Genomic DNA, 27,172 nt, shown 5'->3' on the forward strand with positions numbered 1-27,172 from the left:
CTGGAATCTAGGTGGCGTCACCTCCGCTGGCTCCTGCTGCAGGCGGCTTAGCTCCAAAAGAGAATCCCGTGATATGAGCCTGCTTGGACTGCTGGTAAATACAGTTGTATGCAAAAGTTTAGGAAGTTTCATTTATAAATATTTGGGTGTTTGCATCATCAATTTCATTTTTATCTATCAAATAACTGAAGGACACAGTAATATTTCAGTAGTGAAATGAGGTTTATTGGATTAACAGAAAATGCGAAATATGCATCAAAAAAAAATTAGAAATCAGACTTTAAATCAGACTTGTGTGTCTGTACACAAATCTGTAATTGTGTATGTAAAATAATGTGCAAATGTATTCACTCCAAAAACTAAATGTAAATATCTAGTTATCAGAGAAAACACAGTTTTTAACTAAAAGAGGTGAAAAGACTCACAACTGGCTGTTTTTTTACACGTGGATTATTGCTTCTGTCCTGTCATCTGGGACATTTGTCTGTGTGTACAGAGATTTGTCCTTGACTTTGTCCTGCTCAGCCAAACAGTGTTTCTAGTGTTTCTGTACTGTTAGCTACAGCAGCTAACGTTAGCAGATGCAGGCAGCTCAACAGCTACAGCTAGTGTAGCTAACAGCTAACAAACAGCAATAGCTAACTTTACTCCTAAAAGTGCTGTATGTTATGATACAATTTAGTCTTGATATTTAAACTTTAAATGGCACATGACAACACACTGTATCGTACACATGAGAGAGTTATAACTTATTGTGAGGGCAGTGAATTAAAACAGGTCAGAGCCCCAACACATATTGTTATTTAACCCCATTGTATCTTAGTTCATATTCTACACTGTTCTTTTGGCACATTTGATTTGCTAGTTTACCTTATTTTGAGACATCTGCACTTCAGTTTTCTGCACACAGACAATACAGTGAGCTTTTATAAGTGTTGTTACCGATATTCGCCACAAGAGGGAGACAGACAGCGCAGACACACTGTCATATAGCGCTGAGATGAGACACGAGACAGAACTATGTTAACAACAGTTTACTGCTTTGTCTGTAATTTTGCAGTAAAGAGAGGAAAACCACAAGACCCTGTCTGCGTGTTTTGTCAAGTGTGCTACATTATACAATATTATACAATATAAAAAAATATATGAAAAAGAATGAAGACTACATCTAGTACAACGCTCAGTCTGTGAGAGAGTGAATGTAGCTACATTAGCAAAGAAGTTTCTCCTGAGGTAAAGCAACAGAGTAGAGAGGAGGTGAAGCATCTTCAGGGAGGCTGCGAGAACTCGCTTCTACCCGAGGTTCAGAGTAGACAACTTTGTCTGTGTCAGCACAGGGGGAGCTGGCTTCTCTTTTAGGAACGTCCACCTTGGAGTAGACTAAGTTACCAGAATTGTCTTCAGTCTGAAATGTAAAAATCACAGGTCAGAAATTAGCTCTTAATCACTGTCACATGTGTTTAAAACTTTATTTAAGTTCATCTTGTCTTGACTTATACTTAAGAGTCAGGAAGCCACATTAGCCATTTAGCAGATGCTTTTATCCAAAGCAGCTTACAAGTAATGAGCAGACACTAGAGGCAACTGTGTGTTCAGTGTCTTGTCCAGGGACACTTTGACATGTAGCCAAGAGGAACCGGAAGTCAAACACTGACCCTGTGGTTTGTGAAGGACACCAGCTGAGCCACAACCACCAGAACAGGAAGCTGCACTGCAGCAGTCTGATAGTTTTAGTTTTTCTCTGTTTTGTTAGATGAGCATCATCACATATAATTTATCTTAATGCTGTTATTAAAGGATAAATGAATCAACCCTCACAATTAGCCACTGACTTCTTTCACTTCTTCTTTTTTGCATAGGCTGTTTGTTGTGCTGTAAATAAAATGCTGCAATATCTACAGCATACTTTGTGTAGACCCACTGCAGAGAATATCCTGACCTGAATCTCCAGATATTATGAGAAGTAAAAAAAAAGTTTATTTCAGTCTTAGTCCTACTTGATGTTACTGCTGCATTGTCTACTGGGACCATGTTGCTTCAAAGGCTACAAAACTGGGTGTGTAGCTGCTCTCAATGGGTTGATAAAGATCTGGTACAGACCTGTAAAATACTGTAAGGGTCAGTCCTAGAACCTCTTCTTTTTATTCCATACATGCTACTATTGGGTCATACAATGCGTAACAACAGCATTTCTTATCAGATGTTAGTGAAGGTGTTAAGTCATCCAGGTCTAGTTATCAGGAGGTTAAGTCATGTGCTTTTTAAAACATTTTCCTCCTTGTCCAACCACCTTTTCACCCCGACGGAAAGTGGGCTAGGGCACCCAGTTCTATCCTCCAGGTTGCCTAAATAGGCTTGTTAGCTGAATAATAGAGAAGGTGAGAGTAGGACAGAGTCATGGGATTGTAATGATCACCATCCATCATCCTTCTAGGAGGGATTGTTAGGTGTGGAATCCCCAGATGGATGTGTGCATGATAAATGGGAGACAAATTGTGTTTGGGTCCTAAGTGGTTACATTGTTGACCTCAAACAAGTGTCCTTTAGGTGTAGATACACTGCTGATTCTGGTTCTGAAGTCTTCTTCTGATAGTGATATTGTTGGTTTCTCCAATGTAGAGCTCTGAAGACTCTTCACTGCACTGGACTGGACACACTATGTTGTTTTTCTTGTGTTTTGCTTAAGCTGTTGCTTAATGTTTAGATGATTACATGGACTTAATTGCAACACTTTCTTTCCTCCTCGCTCTGTCTGTTCAAAACAGTGGAACCTTTCAGTCAGAGATTCACTGATAAATCTGACTAAATCTAAATCTTTGGACTGAACTGGGGAAGCATTGGGGAGCATTCAGTTTTGCTGCCCCCTCTGATTGGAATAATCTCCAAACAGAAGTCATTTCACTTGAAGCCTTCTGTTCTTTCCTAATCACCAAACAACGAGAGTCCTTTGGACAGTGCTTGTGTTTTTAAACTGTTACCTTGACCTCAACTACTGCACTTTGTAATGTTAAGCTGTATCCAAAACCTAAACTATTGTTTAGTTTAACTTATTGTTGGTAATGTGTATTTCAAATTGTATTCATTCATTATGACATGTGCCCTTGTAAATGAATAAAGGAATATTCTGTTGTATAAGCCATCAGCATAAACAGCCTGTTAGAGGAGGAACATCCCAGAGGGCTTTAACTGAGGCCCCCAGTGAGACATACAGGAGCTTTGAATGATCAGACTGTATCTGCTTGTATCTGTCACAGGTGAACTCAGTCTTCTTAAATCTCTTCCTCAAACTCACTTATTTTGACTTTTTCTTAATCTGTGATGTTGTTGTAATTTGTTTAATATAAGTTTTAGTTTTACATCTGCTAATAATATTATTTTAATTCTTTTCACTTTTAAGGTTTTTGTGACTTTGAGAAGTGCTGCTAAGTGTTATTAAGGCAAAAGAGAAGACAATTAGCTTATTTCTAACTACAATCTTTGGGTCTGGGCTTAAACAATGTTCTGGTCTAAAAGCTTTTTTTTTTACATACTTGCATCCTGAGCACAGGTGTCAGTGGCCAAGCTGTATATATCTGTGGTCCTGACCTCATCTTGATGGATCAAAGTGTAAACTGTAGACGCTTCCACAGGATCTCTGACCTCTTCATACACTCTGCTGGACTGTAGGAGGAGAAAGGTTTGATATGTATCAGCTGGTTTTAACAAATATTACTGATGATAGGATTTATTCAGACTCACCTCTCTAACATTATCATACACTGTTTCCACAGGACCTGAAAAACATGGTTCAGAGACTTAAAAACACATCAGCTCAGACTAAACCTTCAGAAATTCTTATTTCAATTTTGTGCTGGTTGAAGAAAGAAAAAACACTGTACTTTTTTAAGCACTACATCAAAAGTGGAACAGCTCTGTACATGTTGCATTATGACATTTTCCATTCAACCTAAACAGTCATAATGTAGATAGTTAGTCCCAACCCTCTGATATGAGCCACAGCAGCTGTACTACAACTTCATCACCATGGTTACAATGATTTGAATTGAAATAGATCACTGGACCATTGACATCATGGTTCTGATTATCAACACACAACTGTGAAACAGGTTAAAAGAAATTAAATCCTCTAGTTAGAAACACAATCTAAAGTTGTTTTCCATATCTGTACGTTTTGCATTTATTAACCCGTTCATCTACCCAGACCATCCTGTGCACATCATGGATGTATTTAGTAGAACTGGGTAACAGATTACAAGTTGGTACCTGATTCCTTCTTATGATAGTTGCTCAGAGGCCCCAACTCTGAAAGTCTTCATGCCTTAGATTCCAGATTCCAGCTCTTTTCTGTGTGTGTGTGTGTGTGTGTGTGTGTGTGTGTGTGTGTGTGTGTGTGTGTGTGTGTGTGTGTGTGTGTGTGTACCTTTGAATTTACTGCTCCTCTTCCTGCAGAATATCAGCACAGCCACTGATAATATGATGATCATGAAGACCAGAATCAGACTGATAACCAGCGCTGCACCTGTGGCAGAATTAACAGTAAAACCAGTTTGTTTTACTCTGAAACTTCATGGCTCATTGTAACATATTGTCTGGATTGAATTTCTACAGGACTGTTTGAAGCAGCACTGTCAAGTTAATGACAATATGAACTTGGTAACTGTTAGGGGACAGAGGCACCATCTTGTGAGATTTAATGTCTCTAGGTAGGATCCATTTTCTTCCACTTGTCTCTTCCCATCTCCATAAAATGTAAATAATTGATAGTTGTTTTTTTAGATGATATGCTGGTAACTCATTCAAACAACTGTATTAGACACAGTAAACAGAAAGCACAGATCACAATGTCGTCTGCATGATGTCAGTGTCACATTCTATCTACGTTTGTTAGTTTTGTCAAACTGTGTAACCTGCACTAAGCTTATCTAACACATCTAAGACATCATTTAAAGCCCCTCTCTGCCTCAGACATACAGATCAAAAACAGCTCTGCCTTAACACAGTACAAGGAGTCGTGTTAGCAGTGAGACCCATGTGGAAGTTTAAAGACTTGTCAGATGCCAAAATGCTGCACAGTGATTTATCATAGTCATTATACAGCTCTGCAAATGTACAACAGCAACGATGTTTTGCTGCAGTGATCACAGAGTAAAAGTACAAATACTGCATTCATGTTACTCACTAGAAGACAACATACTTTCACACACAGCTTAAACACAACTACTTAGCAGCTGCACAAAGTAACAAACATTAACATTTGGGATTTTGTAACAATGTTGTGGATCAAGTAAAAAGCAGAGGGGGAGGTTGTGAAAACTGCAGTAGCTTGATGGAAATACACAGCAGTGAGGACATCGTAGTTGGTTCTTCTTCACCTAAGGAGACATCCTGAACCAGACTGATGAGCCACATCATTTCAGCTCTGCTACAGGCCTGAGATGATACTGTATGTTTAACACTTTATTATATTCCACTCCTACATCCTTTCCCATTACAATATCCTGCTAACTTGTATGTGAACACGGGAACATTTAAAACAGGTTTTTCTAGTTAGGAAAAGTCTAACTAGTGTGAAACAGGCTTCACATCCTGATCTTAAAGACGTCTTTCCTTAGTCTTTGTTTTGTTAAAGACGTCTGCTTCTGTACTTGCTGGTAAACTCTCTGCCTCCTGTTATATTGTACTTCTAGTCCTTTACACTTCAGAAGGAACTGTTCAACTTTTTACTCCACTACATTTGATTCCTTGAGTTACTCTGCAGATCCAGATTCTTAATAAAAAGAGAAACAGCCAACAAATCACAGTGTGTTTTAGAGTGAGCTTATGAATTTTAAATCATAATGCACTGATATTGTAGTGTAGCATTTTTACTTTTAACTTTCTTTAGTGCATCATTGTATCAGGTCTACAGCAACTGTCACTGAGGGTCATGTTCATGTTTCTGTGCTGATTTTATTTTATTATATTATTTTATTATATTATTTGTTTATTATAGAGGGAACTTTAAATGTACCTGATGCTACCGCAAAGGGGCACAAGCCAGTGTCTTCTTGTGCCAGTCCCAAGTCTGGATAAATGCAGAGGGTTGTGTCAGGAAGGGCATCCGACGTAAAACACTTGCCAAATTAAAAATGCAACTTCCATACCAGATCAGTTGGGGCCCGGGTTACCCTGTTGACCTACAGGGTACGGGTTGAAATTGGACTACTGTTGGTCGAAGTCAAAGAAGGAGAGCAGGAAGGTGTGTTCGTACACAGAGAGAGAAGAGGAAAGCTAAGAATGTAGGACTGACAGTAGGGACTTTGAATGTTGGGACTATGACAGGGAAGGATAGAGAGTTGATTGACATGATGCAGAGAAGGGAGGTGGACATACTGTGTGTCCAGGAGACCAGGTGGAAAGGTAGCAAGGCTAGAAGCTTAGGAGCAGGGTTCAAGTTGTTCTACCATGGGTCAGATAGGAGGAGAAATGGAGTAGGAGTTATCCTGAAAGAGGAGTTTGTGAGGAATGTTCTAGAGGTGATTAGAGTATCAGACAGGTTGATGAGTCTGAAGCTGGAAATTGAAGGCGTGATGTTCAGTGTTGTGAGTGTTTCTGCCCCACAGGTAGGATGTGAGTTAGAAGAGAAGGAGAAATTCTGGAGTGAGTTAGATTAAGTGATGCAGAGCATCTCCAGAGGTGAGAGAGTGGTGATTGGTGCAGATTTCAATGGACATGTAGGTGAAGGGAACAGAGGTGATGACAATGTGATGGACAGGTTTGGTCTTCAGGACAGGAACACAGAAGGACAGATGGTGGTTGACTTTGCAAAGAGAATGGAAATGGCTGTAGTGAACATTTTTTTCCAGAAGAGGCAGAAACAGAGAGTGACATATAAGAGTGGAGGTAGAAGCTCTCAGGTGGACGACATCTTGTGTAGACGCTGTAATCTGAAAGAGATCAGTGACTGTAAAGCATTGGTAGGGGAGAGTGTAGCCAGACAACACAGGTTGGTGGTGTGTAAAATGACTAGGAATCTCCATGGACTATGGTGTTTGCAGATGACATTGTGATTTGTAGTGAGAGCAGAGAGCAGGTGGAGGAAAATCTAGAGAGGTGGAGGTCTGCTCTGGAAAACAGAGGAATGAAGCTTAGCCGCAGCAAGACAGAATACATGTGTGTCAATGAGAGGGACCCAGGTGGAACGGTGAGGTTACAGGGAGCAGAGGTGAAGAAAGTGCAGGACTTTAAGTACTTAGGGTCAACGGTTCAGAGCAACGGAGAGTGTGGAAAAGAGGTGAAGAGGCGAGTGCAGGCAGGTTGGAACGGGTGGAGAAAAGTGTCAGGTGTGTTGTGTGATAAAAGAGCATCAGCGAGAATGAAAGGAAAGATGTTCAAGATGGTGGTGAGACCAGAGATGTTGTTCGGCTTAGAGACAGTGGCACTGAAGACAAGACAGGAGGCAGAGCTGGAGGTAGCAGAGCTTAAGATGTTGAGGTTCTTTTTGGGAGTGACGAGGATGGACAGGATCAGGAATGAGGACATCAGAGGGACAGCTCATGTTAGATGTGTTGGAGATAAAGTCAGAGAGGACAGATTGAGGTGGTTTGGACATGTTCAGAGGAGAAACTGTGACTATATCGGTAGAAGGATGCTGAGGTTGGAGCTGCCAGGCAGGAGGTCTAGAGGAAGAACAAAGAGGAGATTTATGGATGTAGTGGGAGAGGACATGAAGTTAGTTGGTGTGAGTGAAGAGGATGCAGAGGACAGAGTTAGATGGAGACACATGATTCTCTGTGGTGACTCCTGAAAGGGAACAGCCCAAAGGAAAAGAAGAAGAAGACCTTTAAATGTACCTGATGATCCTGTTTCAGGCTGTTTGTGGGTGTCAGTGGAGGATGAGGATGAAGTTGTGAATCTTCCTGAACTGGAGCTTAAACTCTCTGTTGATGACAATGGTGAAGATGATGATGGTGAAGATGATGATGATAATGAAGAGAATGTACGTGATGTTGTAGAAGGTTGGAGAGCTGTGCTTGGTGGTGAAGAGGTTGAAGCTGTGAACAATGAAACAATCAGATAATGATCCAGAGGAGATGCTGTTTTCCTCATGATGTTAATAAGATGAACTGCTTTTCTGTCGTCCTGACAACAGGCCTCAATTGTGAGATTACTGTAGCTCAGTATTCTTGTAATACATCCATTCATGGAGTTCATCCATAGGTGTTCACTAAACATCACAGATGCAGCAAGAAAACAACGTTTGAGGAGACTGTGCAGAGAAGAACATCAGACTGGCTGTTACTGGTTAGTGAGAGCTAAAAGAGAGAAAAGGAAACAAGATGGATGTGGAGCTGACTAGTTCTTGCTGGTAGATGAGTAAATCATTCTTTTTAGCTGCTTGTTACATTTTGTGTTGTGTTTGCTTGGTGTGTGGTTGTGTTGGTGAAGTTCTAGTTTTTGATCGTCCACACATGTTGACAGAGGTTCAGCAAATGTACCAATGTTTCTGAATAAGCCACTAACAGGAGATTGGAAGTGGTAACACCTGCTCTTGTGCTGATTCATGTAGAACATTAGCTGTTAGTTGTTTTCTCACAGCTTCACAGACATGAAGGAACATTTTCAGAACGTTCAGTTGAAACTCACCTTCTGTGACAATGATCTCAAACTCATGATTTCTGAACCAAATTCTGTCCAAATTACACCTGTACAATCCTGAGTCAGACTTGTTCAGCTGTGTGATGCTCACATACATGAGTGATGGTAAAAATCCTCCTTCATATTCAATACTGTATCTGCCGCTCTGAGCTCTGTTACTGGTTGTTTCAATGAGAATGTTTCCTGTTGTACAGTCTCCTTTACAGAACAACTTCCTGCTTCCAGAGAAAGAAAATGAGCATCCAACTGTGATGTTTCCTCCTTCAGTTTCTGTACGAGTGGTGATTTGTGCATTGGTGAGACCAGTGTTTCCATCCTGCAGAGCTGTTGAAAAGATGAACAATCAATAGTTACTATCTTCCTGTAAGATGCTACAGTCTGATGATGATTCCTGTTTTACATTTCCACACAGTCACACTGAGCACAGAGCTCATCACTTCTACTACAGTCACACTTTTTGATTCTGTCAAAGATTTAGAAAATGTAAAATTCTCTCATCCACCTGTTTGAGTCTGTTTTAACTGAGTGATGTTGATCATTTTGTTTCCCTTCAGTCATTCAGTCTGTCATTGTGTTCATGTGATCACTATTTGTGGTTTGATCACATGTGTATTATCACATGTGCCTCAACAGATGTGTTGATCTCATTCAAGCTTTTCAACATTACAGTGACCATTTTTATCTATCACAGTTATTAATTGGTTTAGTGTAGTAGCTTGTGAATTACAACCTAGGAAGCTCATGAATTCTCCTAGTGGGTCAGTCTGTCTCAGTGTGAGAGGGCTGGTCTGTTTGTTCTTCTTTCAATAAATTGTGTCCTGTACACATTACATATATCCCACACAGATATTCAATAGGCTGGTGCAACCTGTAATAACATTGACAGGCAGCTCACTGCATGTGCTATGAAATGAAACAAGGAGAGTAAGATGTGCATCAACTCTGAAACATTTTAAGAGTGTAGAGGAAGATTGTTGCTCAACAGCCTCGTGTCAGAAGAAACTGATCCAAATCTCAGACTGGAGTAAAAACAATGTACGTAGCTAAAGATTCTTCTTTAAATTTCCCTTTAAGCAGGTCCATCATTTTACATATTAGCTGAACACAAACTGTTAAACAAATTGTTAAACTTGACAGTTTAAATTTCACTTGTCTGATTGGGGTGATTTTCCACACTGCTTTTTTGTTGGGAGTCAGTCTCTGTTCTCATTTTATAATTTTTGGGTTTATTTTGTTGACATCAAACAATTAAGAAACATCAAACACGAAGCAAATGACTTTAAATGTTAGATTCTTCAAAGTTGCCACTTTGTGTCTCAGCCAGCTTTGAGAGACAGGGACCTGGAAAGGTTGAGTTCCCATCACTCTGTTGGCAACTACTCTCAAACCATCTCATTTGGGTTCAAGTCAGGTGGTTGTGGAGGCCAGGTCACCTGATGCTCGCTCATTGTCCTGTTGAAAAAATAATCTTGGTCTCACTAAATGCAAATCCTACAGTATGTTGTAGTAGACATGCTGGCTGAAGGTGTCCTGAACTCCTTGAAGAAATCACTGACTAACACCCCACACCATCACCTCATCCATGCTTCACAGTGGGAACCAGACATGCAGATATTACACCACAGAGTCACAAAGTCCCAGCAGTTTGAACCAACTATGCAGCCAAACCAAACCCCAAGTTCAGACTCGTCAGACTAAACCGTAATGTTCTACTGGTCTAACACCTATTTCTTTTTTGTATCTCTTGGTCTAAAGCAATTCTCATCTTCTTTCTGGTCCCTCTCAGCTTCTTTGCAGCAATTAAACCATTAAGGCCTGGTTTATAAAGTGTCCTCTCGGAAAAGCTGATGTTAAGATGTGTCCTTGAAATTTATTCTACATTGTAGAAAAATAGCATAAACACTGAATGAGAATGTGTCCAAACTGTTTTCTTTTTCTTTAGGGAAAAATAGCTGTCAATCACAAGACCAGACCTGCTGAACTTTTAGACAAACTGGAGATGTGGGCAGTGACCCAAACTTTTGTTTGATATCTGTTCCTGCACATATTTTGCCCTGAGTGTTTTCTCTTTGCATGAGAATGCAATTTTGCAATTTTGTAGATGTGTTGCATGTCACAACCATAGTTTTCTGTTAGTCTGTATTTGACTGTACAGTTTGTTCATTTCAGGTTACGTGAAATTAAGCTGGAACAGTTTCCTCTGTAGCTCTAAGGAGGTAAACTAAGTGCCTGGTTGAATCTCTGAGATCAGGTGAGTCATTAATTATGAAATTCACTAAACCATCTTTAAAATGTCGTAGATATTGGTCCATCTGTGATCAAAAACATTTTAATGCCTTTTTTTCCCCCAATTCTATTCGACTTTATTTATATAGCGCCAATTCACAACAAAGTCATCTCAAGGCACTTTACAGAATAAAGTCAAGACTATAAAGATGTATAGAGAGAACCCAACAATTTCCCCTTGATCAAGCTCTGGGCAACAGTGGAGAGGAAAAACTCCCTTTAACGGAAGAAACCTCCAGCAGAACCAGGCTCAGGGTGTTCGGCCATCTGCCTTGACCGGTTGGGGTGAGTGGAAAGAGAAGGGAGAAAAGAAAAAGAGCAGCAAATGCAACAACAAAACATTGGGCAGGTTGTTAGGACCAGTAGCTGCACACTGGAAAACACACAGCTTCAAAGCCGGGGACACCTGCAGAAAGGGACAGAGAGAGGGGGACAGAGGAGGACAAAGACAACTATGGGAGAAAACACACAGAGTTAATGACATACAGTGGTGACAATTGTGGGGTGAGAGGAGAGGAGAGAGGGTCAAGAGGAGGAAAGGAGCTCAGTGCATTGGGGGGTGGGTCCCTATCAAAATCAATCAACCACAACATGAAATCCTTCATGCAGACAAAGTGTTAAACAATCTGAACTTTGCACAAATACAACACATTCCCAGTCAAATGCATGTGTGTATTTTTAAGCATTATGTGGTAAAACTCCTCTGGAATATCTGGGTTTTGGGTCCTTGGCCTTGGGTTTAGTTACATTTGTAGGAGGCATTTATTTTTTGTTGTTTTGAACAGCCAATCAGATGACACGGTTGGTGTGAGCAGGTGAGAAAGAGATGTGTGTAGACAAATGATGTTCATACTACAGACTAAAACAGAGATTCCAAGTTTGTAAGTTACAAGAAGGGAACAGAGGAAAACACAGAGATAAAAAGTCAAAGTAAAAAGAAGAGAATAGTGAGCAGGATAATCAAGGTGATTTCTTTGATCTGGAGTCAGATTTGTTCTGGTATGAGGGTGAATGCACCAATTCCTTTGATCAACATATGGAGTCAGTGAGTAGAATATACTGTATCTACTTCTTATTTTGTAAAGTAACTTTAGAGTCACACCAGGAATGTTTAATAATTAACTTTATAACTGTAACTTTATAATGGAACTTAGGTCAATCTGCTGTGGTGTTGTCACTGAGGATTTCCACATTATGTGCTGGGGCTGGGTGGGTGAGGTGGAGAATGAGTTGCAGTGTTAAAATGTGGGTTTCCTGTAGCTACTACTGTTACAAGTTATGTGTGAACACACAGACTACAATTATTATTTACCTGCTCAGGAAGCATCCTGGACAACCAACTATAGTCATTTTTACTTGTTAGCAAAAGTAGTTATACTTTTACTTTACAGACTGCAGGTATTTCTTCATTCGTCCAGTTGTACACTCAATAAATTAATTTTATTTTTCCATGTGGGTTCTGCAGGGGCTATTTAGCTGTGACTAGAGCAACTCAGAGGACAACAGCTGGATGAGCAACAACGCATGAAGAAGACGCTGGACTAACCTAAATGAGACACAAGTGGTGTGCTGTGTATGGGAGGAACCCACCATGAAAAAGTCAGAAGTACCACTTTGTGTGCAGCATGAACAGGAACTTACTTTGTGTGTTAGCAGCACTGAATAGACAGAAAACACCTAAAGAAAATGCTAAAGATAGAAGGAGCAGAAGTGAAACTGAGACATGAACACAGACTCATTTTTCATTTTCCGTAGTAAAGATTTGAAAATAATTTATATTTTTGATGTTTTTCACATTGACAAACTTCTTCTACTCTACAACAGAGTAAAGTTAAATATGTGACATATTTAAAGAGGAACTTCTGCTGAAACAGTGTTTGTGCTGCACAATTTATCACCATTTCTCACTAAGAAGTGAGTCATGTCCAGACAGACGCCCAGTGACAGTCTTAGGTTATGATGAAGAGCAAGTGGAGAAAAGTTGCACTAATGCTGCATAGTATTGAGACATGGAAGAGACAGAACAAACAGAGCAATGCTGATGTGTGTGTGACTAAACTAAACCTCCATTAAAACTAAGAGAAAAAGCTCATCAGAAAATCCAAATAAGTCTAGAAAATAAAAATACTCACAGAGGAAGAAGAAGCAGATTAAAATGTGATGAACGTCCATGTTGAGGCTCTGATGACTTAATGCTGCCTCTCTTCCTTCTTCACGGTCAAACCAGGAACTTGTCACTTCTCTAGAAGACAGAGTCCCTCCTTCAAACACACTCATCTCCACTCTCCTCAACTCTTTCTATCAAAATCAATCAACCACAACATTAACACCAACTGATGGTTCTCTGTCACTGGAGAGTCATAACATATTACATATGTTCTAAATATATGTAGTTTATTAATTGACTGGATAACAAAACCTATATCTGTCACGGTCCTGGTTCTTGGACTTTCTTTAGTTTCACTTCCTGCCCCTGGCTTTTATTTTGAAGTCCCTCAGTACCATTTCCTAGTTAGTGTCTTTACCTCTCTCCTTGTTAACCCTCATTGTTTTCACCTGTTCTCCCCTGTAAACCTCTTTAATTCAAACATTGCAGATGATGTAAATTCCCACTTGAACCAGTGAGAGGAGCTTTTGCTCCTCGTTGAGTTTCCATCAACTCAACAAAAATACTAAAACATCTTTGATATGAAATAAACAGGTCACATTTGGGCAGAAAATTGTGCTCAGAGATGTTAGTCAGAAAAAAGCTGGTTAGTTTAAATGGCCTTTAATCAATTCAGTTCTTGTTTTTCTTCCTCATTCATTTACATCCTTTTAACTTGTTTACATACAAGAATGATTTTTCATAAGTTCCACTTGACTTCACTGGAACTGAATGAGAATATGTACAATTGTGTAAAACCCCAAATTCCTTATCAATTTTCAGTTTATTTTGAGGAAGTAAATTATTTTAATTGACAACATTTTAAAGAGACTCAAGTGATCTTCATGTTTAACTACAAACTACTTTTGGGGAACTGAGCAGCTGTAAAAACATAATAAAGACGACTAAAAATGATGTGATGAAAGGAGAGAATGACAGAGTAAGATAAAGAGTGAGATACTCAGAAAGAAGAAGCAGTGATATGATCATCTGTGTTTGAGGCTCTGCTGTCTCTTCCTTCATTACTGACGAACCAGAAAGTCCACAATGAAGAACTTAACTTGTCATGTTTCCTGTAGGTGATGAGTTTAGGTTTGAGTTTTGTGTTTGTTTTTTAAATTTGGTTTAGATTTTGAACATATTTTTATTATCATTTATAAAGTGGTTGAAAGATTAAAATACTTTTTTTGGTCATCCAGTCCATCAAATGTAGATGTTGGGTTTTACTAATGTTTATTGTTTTAATGTTTTAATGATTTTACTCTGTGAAGACACAGTGATGTTGAAACATTAGTTTGCAGCAATTTAACCAATGGATTTATCAGTGAGCATCATTTGTTAGTTTTTAAACCATAAACTTCTCTAAATAATGAGTTCCTCCTTTAAACATGACCCACATTCAAATGTTTTTTTTCTTCAGGCTCATCATCAGGCTCATGGGTGACTGTGGCGCAGGAAGGTAGAGTGGTTGTCCACCAATCTCACTGTTCTTGGTTCAATCCCTGGCTTTTCTGCTCACATGTTAAAGTGTCCTTGAGCAAGACACTGAACCCCAACTTCGTTGCTCCCAGTGAGCATTGGCCAGTTGCATGGCAGCTTCCTCATCGGTGTGTGAGTGTGTGTGTGATTGTGAGTGTGAATGAGAAGCAGTGTAAAGCTCTTTGAGTGCCAATAGGTAGAAAAGTGCTATATAAGTGTGGAACATTTACCATCAACTTGAATATTTTATGTAATAATTCACATTCTCAGCCTGCTGTGTTGTCAGGAGCTTACACTTAGTCATACAGTTCTCAGAGCTCCATCCAGGATATAATGAAACTGACCTTAAAGGTTTAATTGTTGATCAAACACAAAAACAAACACACACACACTAAAATAACATAAAATAACACAAACAACAATAGAAACAACATAAATGGAAACGGTGCTATGGTCAGTGAATACTTTGTACATGTATTTGGTAACAATGGGCCTTGTAAACAATGGGGCAACATGTGGAAACAAGACAACATAAAACTATAATGTAGAACTAAAATCTTTCATTTAATTTGTACACGTCTGAACGTCCTTGCGGCAAAGGCATCTATGGTATCATCAAATGATACCTGCATAGAAACCTCAGAATTTATGCAAATTAAAGCCAGCAAGGAGCACAGGGAGATGCAGCATAAGGTGAAGGTAGAGGTGGCAAAGGCCAAACAAAGAGCATATGAGGACTTGTATGTTAGGTTGGACACTAAAGAGGGAGAGATGGATTTGTACAGGTTGGCCAGACAAAGAGACAGAGATGGGAAGGATGTGCAGCAGGTTAGTGTGATTAAAGATAAGGATGGAAATGTAGAGAGGCCAGATTGAGGTGGTTTGGACATGTTCAGAGGAGAAACTGTGAATATATCGGTAGAAGGATGCTGAGGTTGGAGCTGCCAGGCAGGAGGTCTAGAGGAAGAACAAAGAGGAGATTTCTGGATGTAGTGAGAGAGGACATGAAGTTAGTTGGTGTGAGAGAAGAGGATGTAGAGGACAGAGTTAGATGGAGGCACATGATTCACTCTGGAGACCCCTAAAAGGGTACAACCCAAAGGAAAAGAAGAAGATATATAATCATATAATTAATAATAAACCTCTTTACAGAGCAACATTAGAGAAGATAGAGAAGCACCAACATTAACCCAATTATCCTGTTTTTAAATATTTAAAACAAGTTACATGACAGAATCAACAGGGAAATGAGAAGTTAGAGGGTGAAATGTTTTGTCTTTTATCCTTAAAAAGACAAAGTTTGTCCAGTTTGGTGATGATGTTTTTCTCAACACCAGAGAGCTGAAACACACAGTCGTATCTCCTCCAGTCTTCAGGTTTGACTGATGAAATGTTCAGATCAACTGTCATCTGGAAGGTTCCATCATGGTTTTGGAGCATCTCTCCATGGTCCACGTCCTCATGAAGCTCCTCTCCATCTTTGCTCCAGAACATTGTGGCTCTGTCAGGGTAGAAACCTGTAGCGTGGCAGCTGACTGGAGAGGACGGAGACTTCTGGAGGACAGACACTGAGGGACGATCTGGAGGAGAGAGAGAATTTTATATATTGTACAAAAACAACACAACAACACAAATATAGGTCATTTGCACAGATAAATCCTGACTAACTTGAAGTTTTCCATAAAAACTGCAGAACATTAACAGTCTCAGTATTTTTATAAAAACATGTTTAACCTTTAAGAATTACTGCAATACTCCATTTCCTCTTTGTACTGTTGGAAATTAGACAAATGCACTTTCTTCTGAAATGTAAAAGACTGAATGCACAGAGGGGAAGGAAGAGAGCAACAGTAAAATAAATTGGTAGGTGAGAGAGAAGGCAATAAAAACAGGGAGGAGAGAAAGTTAAAGAGAGAGGGGAGAAAGAAGTAAACCATAGAGGCTGAGAAAGAGAAAAGGGAACAAGGATTAAATTCAATAGAGACACATCAGGCTTAAAAGAGAAAAGGGAACAAGAGAAACAATTAAAGTTGTAATTTAGTGCGTTTATATGAACATAGTTCTGAAATTTCATCAGGTCATGTGATTCTACCTGTTCTCAACAAGAAGCTCCTCCCATAATTCAGACACATGCTCAGCCACTCAGGATAAATCTGAGTAACAAAGTGAACAGTATCTTCCGTTAGGACTTTGTCCTGTTTGACCACATCAGCCTCTGGTTTCAGAGGGATCCACTTTCAATTCTTCAGGTCTAATGACATGAAGTCTTCTCCATCATAACAACACTGTACAGAAAAAGTCTTTCTGGTCTTTTCATCAGATTCAAATCTTTCTATCGACTGTAAAATGTGGAAACCTGAGAGAGAAAACACAGTTTACAATGATGTATAAGTGATGTCTCCAGTAGAAAGCTGAACTTAACAATATTGCATGTTTTATAAAGTCCTGCTCTTCTCACAGTATTACAGTTTGATTATGATTCTGTGACCTTTTCTTTTTGAGTGGTTTTACGTTTCAGTTCAAAAGTTTTAATGCAAAAATAAAATTAACCTGGAAATGTCCACTGAAAAAGTAAATAGTAAGTAAATAAGGACAAATATTCAAAGGATAGATAAGGTTTTGAGCACTGCTCTTAAAAATGGCTGTTTTTACACAACTTATCAAATTTAGTCTTAGTAACGTAAAGAGTGGTGATAAGTCTGAGTAGATAGAACTTTTTTCCACTTGTTTTATTGTGTATTTTACTGTTTCCCACTGTTAACTGTTACTGTGAGGAGTTGAACCTGTTTCACTCGTTTTTTTTCCTGGAAGAGGAACAGAACAGACTTAGCTTTCATGCCTCCAGAAGTGTTAAGCTCTGCTGCTGTCAAGTACTGATTTGAAGAATTTAGGCAGAATCTCGAAACAGCTCCGAGTGAACAGCTCCATTAGCTGAGGATTTTCTTTGAATAACGTTTTCCACACATCCTGCTTCATCTCTATAGTTTTGTTGCTGTCACAGTAACCTGCCTGAACATCATCAACCACGACAACAGCCATCAGCTCTGGGAGGTTTTGGATTCCAGAAGATGCAGTGATGAGAAACTGAAGGGAATGTTTCACTGTGAGACAAGATAAAAATACATTCAGTATTCAGACTTAATATACTGTACACATATCCACAAATGTCACTATAAATTGTGACTTATGTGGCAGGTAGACACTAGGACTCATGTAGGGCGGTGGAGAGAGGAGAAATGTGAAGCAGGTGTGGGAGGCTGCTGCTGCTCATTCTGCTGGGACTTTGGACATTTGTCTGCTTGTGGTCTTAGTAAGTTCATCTTTATTCTTTTGTGTTTTGTATTTTAATGTATGTAGTAAAAGTAGGGCTTTAAATCCCCTGAGGTTTTGGGTCTGTCATAACATTTATGGGTTAAAAAGTTGAGCAGTCTGACCACCTGGTGTAAGTTATGGTGTTTGACTTTATATAAAAATATAAAATGTGTGTTTGCCTCCGGAACTTTCTGGACCCAGTCCTGCTTTAATTCTGCTTTTCTTTATGCTGCAGTCACAGTGATGCACCTGAACTCCATCCAACACTGAAACTATGACAAATATGTCAGGAAATGAAGGACAAAGGTCTTAGAACGAGTTCTCAGTAGTACAAGCAGTATCAGCTGTGACCTCGTTAAGTGAAAATGAGGACTGTACCCACCTGAACTTCCACACATCTTTGTGTCTAAAGCCCAAATGCACCTGAGGCAAACTGCAACAGGCTGAATGTATTTACATGCTGACAATAAGGTAAATTAATGTTATGTCACTTCAGCAGCTGCTTATAATTTTTCATCAGCTCATGGAAAAAATATTAGAAACACTGTATGTGTTTGCAATGTTAGTGTTGTGGCTGATTGGTGTAGTACTGTTATGTACACAGCATATTGTAGTTGAAATAATGAAGTACTCACTGTGATCAGTTTGTCTGATGTCAACTATAAATAGTCTGAAGCAGAAAATTAAGTGAAATAATTGAATCTGAAACTAACAGGTATTAGATGAAAGATAAGAATAGACAATAATTATTGATCAACTACTAATAACTAAACATAAATTGGTTTGTGTTTTGTAGTTGTTTCTCATATAATGGTAGAAAAACAGCTCTCAACAGATTCTGTACAGTGACTGAAGACTCCATATGTGATTTTTCTTGGATTTTCAGAAGTTACTGAATCAGCCAGATGTAAAAAAAAAAGAAAAAAGATTATTGAACCTGATTTCTTACACACTTGTTGGTGTGTTTTGTTCAGACGTTCTGTGTTCACTTTATTGTAGTTAACTTTGATCAGTACACTGTTATAGGAGATGAAATATGAACAGAAAATGAAATTGTCTTTGGCCCAAGGCTAAAGATTCACATTTAAAATATTCTGTCAACATTTGAACTGACAACTAATTTGTAATGGAATCAAACTGTGGGTTGCATTCAGGGACTAACATTAGTTAAAAAATAGACCGGTGTGTGTTTTACATTTACATCATATCTGACTCTAGTCCTACCAAAGTTGGTTCTGATCACAGTGATGATGTCGTCCTCAACACCATAAAGCTGAAACACACAGTCGTATCTACTCCAGTCTTCAGGTTTCTCATCTGGAAGGTTCCATCATGGTTGGGGAGGATCTCCCCATGGTCCTCGTCCTCATGAAGCTCCTGTCCATCTGTCCATCTTTTCAGTTTTTAGAAAATGTGTCTATGGTGTTATCTGGTGCACTGCATTTGTCCACACAACTAGACAACAACAACAACTCTATTCTGCCATCTTGATGGAACAAACTAATAGAATTGGAGGTATGTCACAATATAAAACTTAGAAATCTGCTCTCTGCAGGACATGGACTATAGCCCCATGACAAGGTCCTTCAAACTGACTTCTCATTGGTCAGAAGTAAGAGCGTGTTCACCCTGAAGGAGTCATTCTCAGGTGAACTCAGTTCATATGATGATGATGAAACATTCACATCAAAACAAAAGTGAACAGAGTGGACAAGTACAAGTTACATGACAGAATCAACAGGGAAATGAGAAGGTAGATGGTGAAATGCTTAAAGAAATAATGTGATCTGACTGTTTTATTTACCATGTGATATTGAAATGCTCTTCCTTCATTTGTTACTTGTTTACATTCAACAGATCTCATCATTTTTCACAGTTTGAATTTTTCCCTGCTTTGTTTGTTTTAGTCTGAAGATGAGATGTTACACATTTTGCCACAATAAAGAACTTTAGAAAACGTATGAAAGTAACCGTCTGTATCTACTTCCATAGGTAGAAAGGTATCATCATGTATCAGGATGTTCCTGTAAAAGGAAGTTCTCACACTTTGAAGTCACAAATGGATAAAAAAACATCTTATTTAGTTTTCATCAGACTTCATGTCAGATAAATGTCCTTAAGAACTTTGATGGAGAATCTCCACATAACCATAAAGCTCATCTGTGGTGGGATGCTGAGCTACAGACACACACTTTAATGAATGACAGAATCAATCAATTATTATAAGACCTTTAAAAGAGAACATAAAGACACAGGCCTTGAAGTTTTATTCTGTACAGATCAGTGATTTACTGAACCTCCACAATGACCAGTGATGACATTGATAATTTTATATCTCAACATTACATGTAAACATGTTTTTGTTTATGTCAAAATGCATTTAGTAAATTTGGATGAAGTGCTGTAACAAACAATAAAAAACACAGGTCTAATCTTCCCTGGGAGCCTATAAAGACGAATGAATAACTGGAAGAAGTTGAATAGTTAAACACTTTTAAAAAATAAATAAATGAAATCACAATTGTTTATTTGAAAGAACATTACAATTATATTAATCTAACTTTTGACAGTTACTGTAAACATGTGCAAATATGTTAATACTGAAACCAAAATATGACATCATTTATCAGTTGTTGCAGTACAATGTCTAATTGGTGTGATACAGTTATTAAACATTATTATGGTTGTATTTAGACTTCTACCCCTTCTACCCCAAACACCTGTTTGCAGTTACTTTCTGGTCAGAAATCTAATGATTCATTCATTCATTTAAAAATGTGATGCGTTCACTCCAAAAATGTAAATATGTTTGTGGTTTATTTGCAAATCTTCCAGTTTTTAGGAGACAGGGTTGTAACATTCAGTGTGGAGGTGATTTCTGTGTTTCTGGCAGCGTTGGATGCAAACTTACCTCTAAAACAGGTAAATACATTCACCAGTCAAGTATTTAAGTCAAAGTTTGATGTAATTGTAGTTAACTTGAATATTTTACCTGTATTGTAAATTTGAGAGAGAAATGCAATTTATAACAACGATGTTCAACTTTAGATTTGACATAAAAAACATACGTTTATAACATACAATAAATTGTATCTAAGCGTTTGTCTTCAAAGCCGCTGATTTGCAGTGGATTGCAGATGTCACTGGGTGAACAGCAGGCTGATTGTTAAACTCCTGCTAACCCCCTCCCCGTTTGATTTCCGGTCTAATAGGCTCTATTCAAACAATTGGACAGTTTTACTCTGTCAGGGACAAATGTGTGTGTGGAATAACATGAATGAATGGATCATTGAGTGAGAAAATGCTTTGTGATTCAGAATGTGAATAATAATCAGCCACATGTAAAACACGGTAAGTTTTGTCTGATGACTGTCGGTAGTAACAAGCACATAATACCAGACATTTAATAAAAATGGAAACTTATGAAAATAAATATTTTTCATAAAGAAAAAGTCACTATTTCATTTAGTTTTTATTAGAAATATAAAGACAAGAAATCAACTCTTAATAAATACAGTACTATGTTCTTTAGGCAGTAAAGTTACTGAACATCAGCCATCAGTCAATCAATTGTTTCTCACCCTTGTTCTTCTTCCTCCAGATGAAGAGTCCAGTGATGCAGACTGACAGCAGCATCAGTCCTACAACAACTCCAACGACAGCACCAACAGGGGAAACTGGAACAAGGACACAACATTTAGACTTTGTCTCTACAGCTGAGTGGAGATGAAAATGCTTATTTTATGGAATCAAGTTTTGGTTTTCACTCATATTTATTATATTTCTGTAGCACAGACAGGGCCTGTATTTGTCCAACATCTCAGAATCACTTACTTCATGGCTCTGAAAGTTAAATTAAAACTATAAACACTTCTACCACTGAGTAAAACTTACAGTCCTACTCTTACTTTAGACACAAAGTTGACATTAGAGGGACATATGAGTTTTATTTGTAACAATTAAAGTTTCTTGTTTCTTGTTTCATGGAAAACTGAAACGCTAAAATCAGCACTATTTAAGTTTGGTTCTAAAATCATAATACAAATATAAATAAAATAACTACAACTTTTGTTTTGTAACAACTGTAGCCTTTTTCTTTAGTGGGTTACAAGTTAGTGGACAGCAACTTAAACTGTGACTCAGCTCTGAACTTATCCTCACAAGCTGTATATAGTATAAATCATAAAATAAAACACTTTTAAGTGAGGTGTGAATTAATAGGAACAAAATTGTTTCAAACAAATGATTTATTCTGTCATCACTTAGGACCCTGTAGACAAATATATATCTGGGCTATAGACTGTAGTCATTCATTTAAGTGTTAATGCTGTGAAAATGTTTTAGATTCTTGTAAATGTCCTCAGTGTTAGATTTTAATGATTGTGCTGATAAAGTTGCAGTGATTTCACAACACGTACTTTTTTCTGGTTCATGGAGAATTTTCCATCCTGCAAGATCTAAACTAAACTGTTTGTTTTAATGAATTTGATATGTTTTAACTGTGAGAGAGTCTCTCCTGGTAATTTCTCACCAGTTCAGACACCTCTGAAGCTCTGCTACATTTTGGTGGAGATGGGAGTGATTTCCTACTCTGAGATGCTCAATAAATAGACGTCCTGCTCCAACTTTAGAGGACAATCAAAACAAAGAAACGTGCATTTCAAGACGTCTGACTCGTCTTACCACTGTTTGTCCTGATCACTGCTTTGTGCAGTTTGGTGATGATGTTTTTCTCAACACCATAAAGCTGAAACAGACAGTCGTATCTCCTCCAGTCTTCAGGTTTGACTGATGAAATGTTCAGATCAACTGTCATCTGGAAGGTTCCATCATGGTTGGGGAGGATCTCTCCATGGTCCACGTCCTCATGAAGCTCCTGTCCATCTTTCCTCCAGAACATTGCGGCTCTGTCAGGGTAGAAACCTGTAGCGTGGCAGCTGACTGGAGAGGACGGAGACTTCTGGAGCAGAGACACTGAGGGAAGTTCTAGAGAAAGAGGGAGAGAAGCTTAAAGAGAAAGAACAGATGAAAGAAGTAAACCATTGAGGCTGAGAAAGATCAGAAAAGGAAAAACAAAAAGGACTAAATTAAATGGGGTCATATGAGAAGGAACAGAGAAAAGGGAAGAGAGTGAGAAACATTTAAAAAAATACTTCAGTGTGGTTATATGAACATAGTTGAGTCCATGAAATGTCCTCTGGTCATGTGATTCTACCTGTTCTCAACAAGAAGCTCTTCCCATAATTCAAAGCTAACTTCAGCCACACAGAACAAGTCTGAGTAAGAAGGTAAACAGTCTCTTCTATTCTGCCTTTGTCAGCCTCTAATTCCTGCTTTATGACGTCAGCCTCTGGTTTCTGACTGGTCGACTTTCGCTTCGTCACATTGAATGATATGAAGTCTTCTCCATCATAACCACCCTCCACAAGATAAGTGTTTCCGGTCTGTTCATCCGATTCACAGCTTTCCATGTGCTGTAAAATGTGGACACCTGAGAGAGACAGAGATAATCAAATACAGTTTACAGTTTTTAAGTATTGCTCGTCTCCCAGTACTGCAGTTTGTTGATGATTTAAAATATTCAAGATTAAAACCACTTAATTAATCAAAGAGGGAAATGGCTTTAAATTGTTTATTTACCTTAAGAAAATGAGACTTTCTTTAACCCTGTTAAGGATCATTTAATGGTTCAAACAAATCAACTAATTATAAATGAAAAAGTACATTATACAGATTCCTTCCAAAATTTGATGGAGTAAAAGAATAAATAAATTAATATATATTCAAGTAAAGTACAAGTTCATGAAGATGTCACTAAGTGCACTAGGAAGTGTCCTTAGTTACTAGGAAGTGTCCTTAGTTACTAGGAAGTGTCCTTAGTTACACACTATCACTGGTAAAGAGCCAATATGTAGATTATGTTTGTTATTTACTGTCATGTTGGTCTCTTTAACTACTCTCCATGCACACATGCATTAATAATGATTATTTCATATCTTTACTTAAATAGTTTGACATACACCAGTCAACCACAACATTAACACCATCTGGTTCATAAGTTAACATTGTTTTTCCCATATTCACTCAACACCACTGGGTGGAATTAATGATTAGTGGAGTGTGTGTTTTCATGATGAGGTCATGAAGCAGAAATCAGTTCACACTTTCATTCTTGTGCTGTGGATCAGTGTGTTGTGGTCTTGATATGTCATTTCTGTGAGGAGCAGCCATGTCATGTAATTCAAGCTCAGAGGCCCTGTCACCTTTAATCTGCCCCCAGTGAAAACTCCCTCCCATTACTTTCCAAGTGATGTAGAACATAGAACATACTGCACCTTCAGTTTGATTGAAGTGCTGCATAATTCTGTCAAGTGTAGATTTAAAGTATATTGGCTGTATCTCAAAACACTGTGGAGTAAACAGCTCCATTAGCTCAGGTTTGTCTTTGAACAGTTTTTTCCAAACTTCCTGGTGTATTTCTATGGTTTTGTTGCTGTTGCAGTAACCTGCCTGAACGTCATCAACCAGGGCAACAATCACCAACTCTGGGAGGTTTTGGATTCCAGAAGATCCAGTGAAGAGAAACTTGAGGGAATGTTTCACTGTGAGACAACATAAAAATACATTCAGTGTAACGTCCTTACAATCTTTTTCTCCTGCAAATGTTCCTAGTTCAAACCTTTGTGATTTGTTTTGTGGCTTTTATTTTTATAACTTCCTGTAAGACGGATATGTTTTATTTTGAAAGGACAGCCAACACATAATAAAGAATGAAACTTAACAACGGTAGAAGACGGTAAAAGGTAACAGACGGAGAAATAAAAGGAGACTGAAGACATTAAGGAGACGGTTACGGATAGTATGTTTTTGTGTTTAGCTGCAGTTGAAAGTGGTAACAAGGTTGGTTTTATGATTTATATAATTTTCTAAGACATTTGAATTTTTGTGTTGATTAAGTTGCTAATTTGTCTTTATGTTAGTTTAACGTAAATCTGCTATAGGACGTATTAACGGTCTGATGTGGTTTTAATCTATTGTTTTGTCTGTTTGCTTTGTGTAGCTCTTACGTTGGTTTGAGGAAAAAGATAAGAACAATAAACTATTATCAGACCATCAGTAAGACTTCAAATTTCTGACTGGACGCTACATTCAGTATTCAGCCTTAATATACTGTACACATATTGTCCCAAATGGGACATTTACAGTGTGAACATGTTCAGTTGAAGCCTAAAGTCTTTTCAAACTGAGGTCAAACTGTGGACGCAGGGACAAAGTGCAGACTGAAGTAAAGAGTTTAGAGATTGAAATGTGAACTTACCTGGTGATGAAACGTGACAGAAGAGAAGCAACAGAAATAACGACTTCATCCTGATTTGATCAAGAATCACGGAGAAATAATCGAGTTGCTTCGGTCTCTGTGAAAGATGGGAGTGGTTGGATATTTGGCACAAATCCCACAACGTCGCCAGATTTCAATGCTGCGATAATAATAAAACAATGAAATAGTAAAGTAGAGACAAGAACCTAATACAAATGTCCTTAAAAAGCCATTTGTTTCATTGATGATACACCGCGTATTTAAATGAGTTTTCCTTTCTTTTGAGTTACATTACATGTTAAATGTCTCCCCCCTCTGGACAGATCAGGAAGTGACTTATAACGGGACCCACTTTACAACACGATACACAAATGTGTTTCTGAGGAACAAACATTAAAGAACAATTAGGAAATGAAGTTCCCACGTCTGTAGATCCACAAATGTCACTATAAATTGTGACTTATGTGGCAGGTAGACACTAGGACTCATGTAGGGCGGTGGAGAGAGGAGAAATGTGAAGCAGGTGTGGGAGGCTGCTGCTGCTCATTCTGCTGGGACTTTGGACATTTGTCTGCTTGTGGTCTTAGTAAGTTCATCTTTATTTTTTTGTGTTTTGTATTTTAATGTATGTAGTAAAAGTAGGGCTTTAAAACCCCTGAGGTTTTGGGTCTGTCATAACATTTATGGGTTAAAAAGTTGAGCAGTCTGACCACCTGGTGTAAGTTATGGTGTTTGACTTTATATAAAAATATAAAATGTGTGTTTGCCTCCGGAACTTTCTGGACCCAGTCCTGCTTTAATTCTGCTTTCTTTATGCTGCAGTCACAGTGATGCACCTGAACTCCATCCAACACTGAAACTATGACAAATATGTCAGGAAATGTTTCAGGACTGTGCCAGACCCGAGTGGATCCAAACACGAGTTTTGTTCAATATGTAGCTATATAAAACACACACACACACTTACACACGCACACACATAGTACATTCACTAATGTTAGCTTCTGTTTTGGGCGACTGTGGCGCAGGAAGGTAGAGCGGTTGACCACCAATCTCACAGTTGCTGGTTCAATCCCCGGCTTCTCCAGTCACATGTCGAAGTGTCCTTGAGCAAGACACTGAACCCCAACGTAGTTGCTCCCGGTGAGTGTTGGCCAGCTGCATAGCAGCTCCCCATCTGTGTGTGTGTGATTGTGAGTACGAATGGGTGAATAAGAAGCAGTGTAAAGCGCTTTGAGTGCCAATAGGTAGAAAAGCGCTATATAAGTGCAGAACATTTACCATTTTTGTACCTCACAAATGAGCTGTGCTTGTCCTTTATGACAACTGTGTGAAAGAGTATGTGTTATAGTCTGTGTGCTCCACTGAGTATATATAAGATATAAATATATAAATAAGTGATTTCTTTATTATTAATATATATAATATATATATTCCTGACAATCAAAGAATCATGAAAAAAACTTCTTCTCTGCTCTTTCTTGTACTTGCATCTCATGAAAAAAGAAAAAGCTGGACTATGAAATGATAACAACTCTTCATTACAAAGATATTGCTAGAAAACAACAGCACAGGGTCATTTTTGACGAACTTATGCATCTAAGGGTTAAAGCCTTCAATTTAACTTTTCTGAATGTATAAGTAAAACAGAGGTAACAACTTTTCTCTCTCTCTTTCTTAAGCCTGTTTCATACATGAAGTCAATCACCTCCAGTGTCCAGACTTTATATATGAAACAGGCTTCACAGAGAGAGAGAAGACATGGACGACCAAGAAACTGTTTGTGAGTCTGTGTCAGACTGAAGAAGAGCAGTAAATGAAGCTGTCATTATCTGACACTCCCACTCACTTCCTGCCCTGGACTTTTATTTTGTACCACCTTTTCTTCACTTCCTGTTCCCAGTTCATGCCTCCAGCTTCACCAATCATCACCGCTCTCAATTCAATTCAATTCAACTTTATTTATATAGCGCCAATTCACAACAAAGTCATTT

The 27,172-nt window shown here is 38.4% G+C and overlaps 2 protein-coding genes across 2 annotated transcripts; both read right to left on the reverse strand.

Moving 5' to 3' along the window:
* Positions 1-88: 88 nt before the first annotated feature.
* LOC137101008 (uncharacterized) lies at positions 89-13,594 on the reverse strand. The gene is made up of 7 exons (XM_067478805.1): positions 13,056-13,594; positions 8,626-8,961; positions 7,833-8,033; positions 4,421-4,519; positions 3,739-3,773; positions 3,531-3,660; positions 89-1,405 (listed from the first exon to the last, which is right to left on the reverse strand). Exons 1-7 carry the CDS (start codon positions 13,198-13,200, stop codon positions 1,401-1,403), a joined length of 951 nt encoding a protein of 316 aa, XP_067334906.1. The 5' UTR covers positions 13,201-13,594; the 3' UTR covers positions 89-1,400.
* Positions 13,595-20,083: 6,489 nt separating this feature from the next.
* LOC137100927 (major histocompatibility complex class I-related gene protein-like) lies at positions 20,084-26,458 on the reverse strand. Its single transcript, XM_067478621.1, has 5 exons — positions 25,179-26,458; positions 24,196-24,462; positions 23,076-23,351; positions 22,544-22,846; positions 20,084-21,537 (listed from the first exon to the last, which is right to left on the reverse strand). The coding sequence occupies exons 1-5, from the start codon at positions 25,225-25,227 to the stop codon at positions 21,419-21,421; spliced, it is 1,014 nt and encodes a 337-aa protein (XP_067334722.1). The 5' UTR covers positions 25,228-26,458; the 3' UTR covers positions 20,084-21,418.
* Positions 26,459-27,172: the final 714 nt, after the last annotated feature.

This window comes from Channa argus, chromosome 1 (assembly GCF_033026475.1).
Source record: "Channa argus isolate prfri chromosome 1, Channa argus male v1.0, whole genome shotgun sequence".
Taxonomy (NCBI): domain Eukaryota; kingdom Metazoa; phylum Chordata; class Actinopteri; order Anabantiformes; family Channidae; genus Channa; species Channa argus.

Excerpts from the sequence above, each read along its gene's own strand:
- LOC137100927 (XM_067478621.1), bottom strand. The coding sequence starts at position 25,227 with ATGAAGTCGTTATTTCTGTTGCTTCTCTTCTGTCACGTTTCATCACCA. Across the intron at positions 23,352-24,195 it reads GCACTTCAATCAAACTGAAG|GTGTCCACATTTTACAGCAC; the intron begins GTGCAGTATGTT and ends TGTCTCTCTCAG. Across the intron at positions 21,538-22,543 it reads AGTGATCAGGACAAACAGTG|TTTCCCCTGTTGGTGCTGTC; the intron begins GTAAGACGAGTC and ends TCCTTGTTCCAG.
- LOC137101008 (XM_067478805.1), bottom strand. The coding sequence starts at position 13,200 with ATGAGTGTGTTTGAAGGAGGGACTCTGTCTTCTAGAGAAGTGACAAGT. Across the intron at positions 8,034-8,625 it reads TGAGATCATTGTCACAGAAG|CTTCAACCTCTTCACCACCA; the intron begins GTGAGTTTCAAC and ends CATTGTTCACAG. Across the intron at positions 3,661-3,738 it reads TGTATGATAATGTTAGAGAG|TCCAGCAGAGTGTATGAAGA; the intron begins GTGAGTCTGAAT and ends CTCCTCCTACAG.